This window comes from Zeus faber (genome assembly GCF_960531495.2).
Source record: "Zeus faber genome assembly, chromosome: 11".
Taxonomy (NCBI): Eukaryota; Metazoa; Chordata; class Actinopteri; order Zeiformes; family Zeidae; genus Zeus; species Zeus faber.
In genome coordinates, this window is record NC_137205.1 from 32,539,418 (window position 1) to 32,544,417 (window position 5,000).

Below are 5,000 nucleotides of genomic sequence, written 5' to 3' on the forward strand. Positions count from 1 at the left end.
ACAGATAACTAGTTGGACTATACCTCAAGCAATATAAGATTCAAACTCTTAACCACACCAAGTTACACAGTGACATGTATTATTTTATTACTATTAAACTTTAGTATGTTAGGAAAGAATGAAGTCAAAGAATTACAAGAAGACGATTTGATAAAAACAAAGCGCAGCGTATTTAACATCATAAATATATAAACACTTCAACTAAGGACAACTGACACGCACCAGAGTTAGTTGTACAAAATAAAAACCCAATAACATCACTGTCAGAATTTTTAGATATTCCAGAGAAATCAATGTAAACAAACTTCATGAATTATAATTTCTGGTGACAATAACCAGAAGCTAATACATAATACAAGGAACATGTTCCCCAAAATGGATGAATAATGGTGATTATCATTTCAGCCATAATCGTGCAGTCCTACTTCAGAATGATAACCACCATTAGTGACAGCGTAGGAAACCCACCTACAGCAACAAACACCATCCCATAATAGAATTACACCGTAACCAGGTGGAAGGAATGAACTTCTGCAGTCACAAAACACACTGCAACAGAGAGAGACGAAGCACACCCCAACATTGAACTTTAACCAAGGGCCGACGACCCTGGACGCAGCGTGTCGCTGCCTGCAGCTACATTGTTTTATTGCTCCTATTATTACTGTTATTGTTATTATTATAAAGGAATTATGAGCGTGAGCCTCCGTCATTGTTCAACTGGAAGAAAATCTCTACAAATAAGACACTCTTATGGGATCCTTGGAAATAAATTTGAGCTGTCCACCCCCTACGTCGTTCCAGGCCTTGAAACAGCGTCTTTCCTCCTGGAAAGCACCTGCTCAGAACCTGCTTCCGGAAGCAGCACTTCATGAATCCACTGTTCTGTTGTGTGGGGTGCACCACCTGCGCCCCCCTCCCCTCTTTCTCTGCTCCAAGTTTTATCAACATTTGTTCTGATTTATATCAGGGGTCTTGAAGCTGTGGCTCGCGAGCCAAACAAGGCTCTTTCCATGACGGTATATGGCTCGCAGACAATGTTGAGCTCAAATTTTTCATCACAATTAACAAGTAATAAATACTTATTCTGTGTCATTTTAAAGTAAACAGGTAAGTGAAATGACAATTTTGAAAATAAAATTCAAAATATAAATGTGGCGGACGAAGGGGCGTAATCAAGCACCGGCTGCGGACCCCAGAAAGACTCCGGGGGCCTTTGACTCGGCGTCCTGCCCCTCCCGGGTCTCTGCTCAGGCTCCACCTGTGGCAGTCTCTTTGAGGCCGTGGTGCGCCCACATGGCCAGAGTTTTATTGTTCATTTCGATATGCGGCACGCAGGCCGCAATTATATATATCACTGAGGATTATTATAATAATTGTGGGTAATGACGATCCTCTTGGGCGCAGGAGGAACGGCGTTCCACTGCTGCGCTGCTTACCAGCCCGTGCACCATCCCCTCTGTAAGACAGAAACATGAAGAAAACTCCCTGCTCCAGTCAGAGCAATCAGCTCAACACCAGTGGACAGAAATGGAAAAAACTTCAATATCTATGTCACAAAAAATCTCTTGAACTTGAAGCTGATTGTTAACACTTGGAAGGAGCTTCCCGTCACGTAGCACACCATGCAGCGTGGGAGTGCTGCCCTGCGGAGCGTGCTTGTCTCTACATACGCATGTGATCAGTCTTTGTGGCGTCTGAGGAACATGAAGAGCAACCTACGCTCACGTTGAACTGATGGAGCCTCAACGCAGCATGAAGCTCCACCTCACTACGTACGAAGCAGACGACAAGGCCACCAGCAAAACCAGGCAGCACCACAAGTCACATCCATGCTAAAAAGTATTTCATTTATTATCGGTTAGCAGCAGTATAACAACAATAGTATTAAGAAGAATAAAGAGAAATGTAATATATATAGCGCTTTTTGAAGTACTCAGATGTGTTATACATTACAAATGTATACCTTACTTAAAGAATGCATTAAGTTGCATTCAATTTTATAAAATATTATATGGCTCACAAGGAAATACATTTAGAAATACTTGGCTTTTATGGCTCTCCCAGCCAAAAAGGTTCCCGATCCCTGATTTAGATAGATAAAAAAAAAAAGGCAATGATAATACAATTAATAATGATAAAAATAGATGGTAAAACATGTTTCTGTCACGACCGGAGCAGGAGGGACCCAAACACACGACACAGAGACGGGAGGCAGACGAAGGATGTTTATCAGCCCACACGGTGGAGCTGGCCGGGGGGACCCCGTCAGGTAGGGATGGAGCAGGGCTGGGCAGGGATGACGATGACCGGAAGGAGGGGTCCAGGATCCGGGTGGAGAGGGGATGAACCTGGCTGGATGGAGAGGGACGGACAGACCGGGTCAACGAGAGGAGACAAGCAAGCTAGGGATTTGTAACAAGCGGTAGGAGCTAGGAGCTAGGAACTAGGAACTAGGAATGGAGCCAGTAGCAGTACAACTCGGGTAAGCTAGTTGACGGTCTGACAATGAGTGACTGGGGAGCTGTCGAATAAATACTGTGTGAGTGATGCAGGTAATTGATCCCAGGTGTGTGAGATTGGCTGAAGGAGGGAGCTGCAGATGAGAGCGGCCTCTAGTGGCGCTGGGAGGCCGTGGGCCCAACAGTTTCATTCATGTAAGAAAATGTAATATAATAACTGGAGTGAAAAAATAGCTGTTAGGCCAACTTAAAAAGAATAATTATGCTTCAGTTGGTAAACCTGTATTTTTTAGGTTTTAACTTAAGGTAATATATTGATTTCTATAAGAGATCAACCAGAAGGTAAATGAATGGATCCTCTCCTTCCCAGGCTCCTCCTCCTCCTGTGGGAGGACCAGACCAGTCCCACCAGACGCCGGAGCACCGTGATCCTCACACCGTGATCCTCTCACCGCCCGCAGAGCCTCTCAGCCCGGCATGTCCCGACGCGCCGCCCTGCTGCTCCCCAGGCTCCTGGAGCTGTGTGTAATATATATATAAATATATATATATATATATATATATATATATATTTATTTATATTTATGTATGGATGTATTGACTCCGATGTTCATGTTTATTTATTATCTTTTGATTAAAAATATTATTTTTGATGTCAAACCCGAGTTCCATGTATTATGGTTCAAGTTCAAGTTCAAGTTCAAGAGATTATTTGTCACATACATATACATACAGTCGTGTTGTCAGTACAGGTACTGTAGTAGTACTGAGAGTTGGATAAAAGCACAAAGACATTTCCGCTTCAGAAAACAGTGTTTTTACTGTGTCAGACTCATTTATATCAACATTCATTCTTGTTTGAAGAGAATTCAAGTGTTTTCTTTCTGAATTCAAGGCAGAAGAACATCTTCTTCCATCTCAGCGTCACTGGACAAACCAGGACGATTAGTTTGATGATTTCCAGTTTAATGCATCTTCCATATTTAACAATTTATCATCCTAATTGTTTTTTACCAAAACCCCAAAAGTAAAACAATATCAATTCGAGGTACCTGGTCGACCGTCTGCATTCAACCTCGTTATTTCTAAACAGACAAAAATAAGTTAAAGTTGTTGTAATTAAATGAATTTCAACAAATTAAAACAAATTAAAATAAATGAAAACGAATTAAAATGAATTTAAACAAATTTAAATGAATTTAAACAAATGAAAATGAATGAAAATTCATTTCAGTGACTTAAATGAATGAAAGGTGTTCAGCAGCAGCTAAGATTGAATAACAATTAAAGTTGCGACTAAAGAACCGCAAAGTGTTATTTCTACGTCATATTTCAGTCGCAAAGTGGGAACACCACCTCCTGCTGGACACTCTGCTCCACCCTGCCCGTCTCCTCCACACTGAGCTTGGCGGAGCACAGTGCATCCCCGTGGGCGTTGCTGGCCCTGCAGGTGTAGACAGCGGAGTCATGCGCCTCCACCCGCTGCAGGACCAGGGTGCAGCGGCCATCTTCCTCATACTCGATCTGCACCCGGGACGACTCCGTCAGCGGCTCCACCCCCCGGAGCCACACCACCTCTGGGTCTGGGTAACCTGGGTTGATGAGAGTGAGAAGGAGGGTGGAGGAGAGGAGGAGAAAGGGTGGAGGAGAGGAAGAAGGGAGAGAGAGCAGATGGGAGGCAGGGGAGTAAGGGAGGTGGCAGAGAAGAGGAAGGTGGAGGAGAGTGGGAAGGAAGGCAGAGGAGAGTAGGGGTGGAGGAAGGTAGAGAGGGCAGATGAGAGGTGGAGGAGAGGAGGAACATGAGAAGAGGAGGAAGGGAGGTGGAGGGAGATGAAGGAAAGTCAAGGAGAGGAGGAAGAGAGGAGGGAGGTGGAGAGGGCAGATGGGAGGTGGCGGAGAGGAGAAGGGTGGAGGGGAAGGGGACATGGATTGACCCGTGATGACGTCAAGGCGCTCCAAGTTACTCCACCTCTACTTCTCCAAGTGTTACCTGTGAGGCGACAGCAGAGCCGGGCCCTGGAGCCCTCGGGGGCCTCCTGGTCCACCAGGCCCACGGAGAAGCGCGGGGGCCCCTGCATCTCCAGCTCCAGGGCCTGGAGGGCGCTCTCTGCCTCGGGGCTCAGGGGGGAGTCTGAGGGGAGGTGAGGGAGAGAGAAGAACATGAGATGTATTAGTGATGGAGTCAGACCTCAGGACGCCTCCATTTTGTTATGTGTTACAGTTTATTTTCACTGAGACTGAGTGTTTGACTTTTAGGAAACGAGCGCCTCCAACCGCTGGAGGCCCGTCATCTCTGGCGCCCCCCTGTGGCGCCTTTGCATTTGCTCCACATCCATCAGTCTCCAGGTCTCACTACGTGTAATGCTCCTTGAAAGGCGTGGCCTTGGTACCTCCGGGGCTGGGTGGAGCGGTGGTGCTCTCTGCTCTGGACAGGTGAGTCATCCTCTTCAGGGCCAGCATGGCCTTGCCTGCTTTCTGGGAAAAGGAAAAAAAAGATTTTAACTATATATATATATATATATATATATATATAAATAC

At 45.4% G+C, this 5,000-nt stretch overlaps 1 protein-coding gene across 1 annotated transcript in view; it reads right to left on the bottom strand.

The window, feature by feature from the left end:
- Positions 1-3,263: 3,263 nt before the first annotated feature.
- The window catches only part of mylk5 (myosin, light chain kinase 5), a 25,382-nt gene continuing 23,645 nt past the window's right edge, over positions 3,264-5,000 (bottom strand). The window contains exons 12-14 of the mRNA XM_080009601.1: positions 4,853-4,937; positions 4,453-4,593; positions 3,264-4,054 (exon numbers count right to left, since the gene is read on the bottom strand). Coding sequence (XP_079865727.1) covers positions 3,795-4,054; positions 4,453-4,593; positions 4,853-4,937 — 486 coding nt within the window. The 3' untranslated portion in view covers positions 3,264-3,794. The remainder of the gene's footprint in view (positions 4,055-4,452; positions 4,594-4,852; positions 4,938-5,000) is intronic.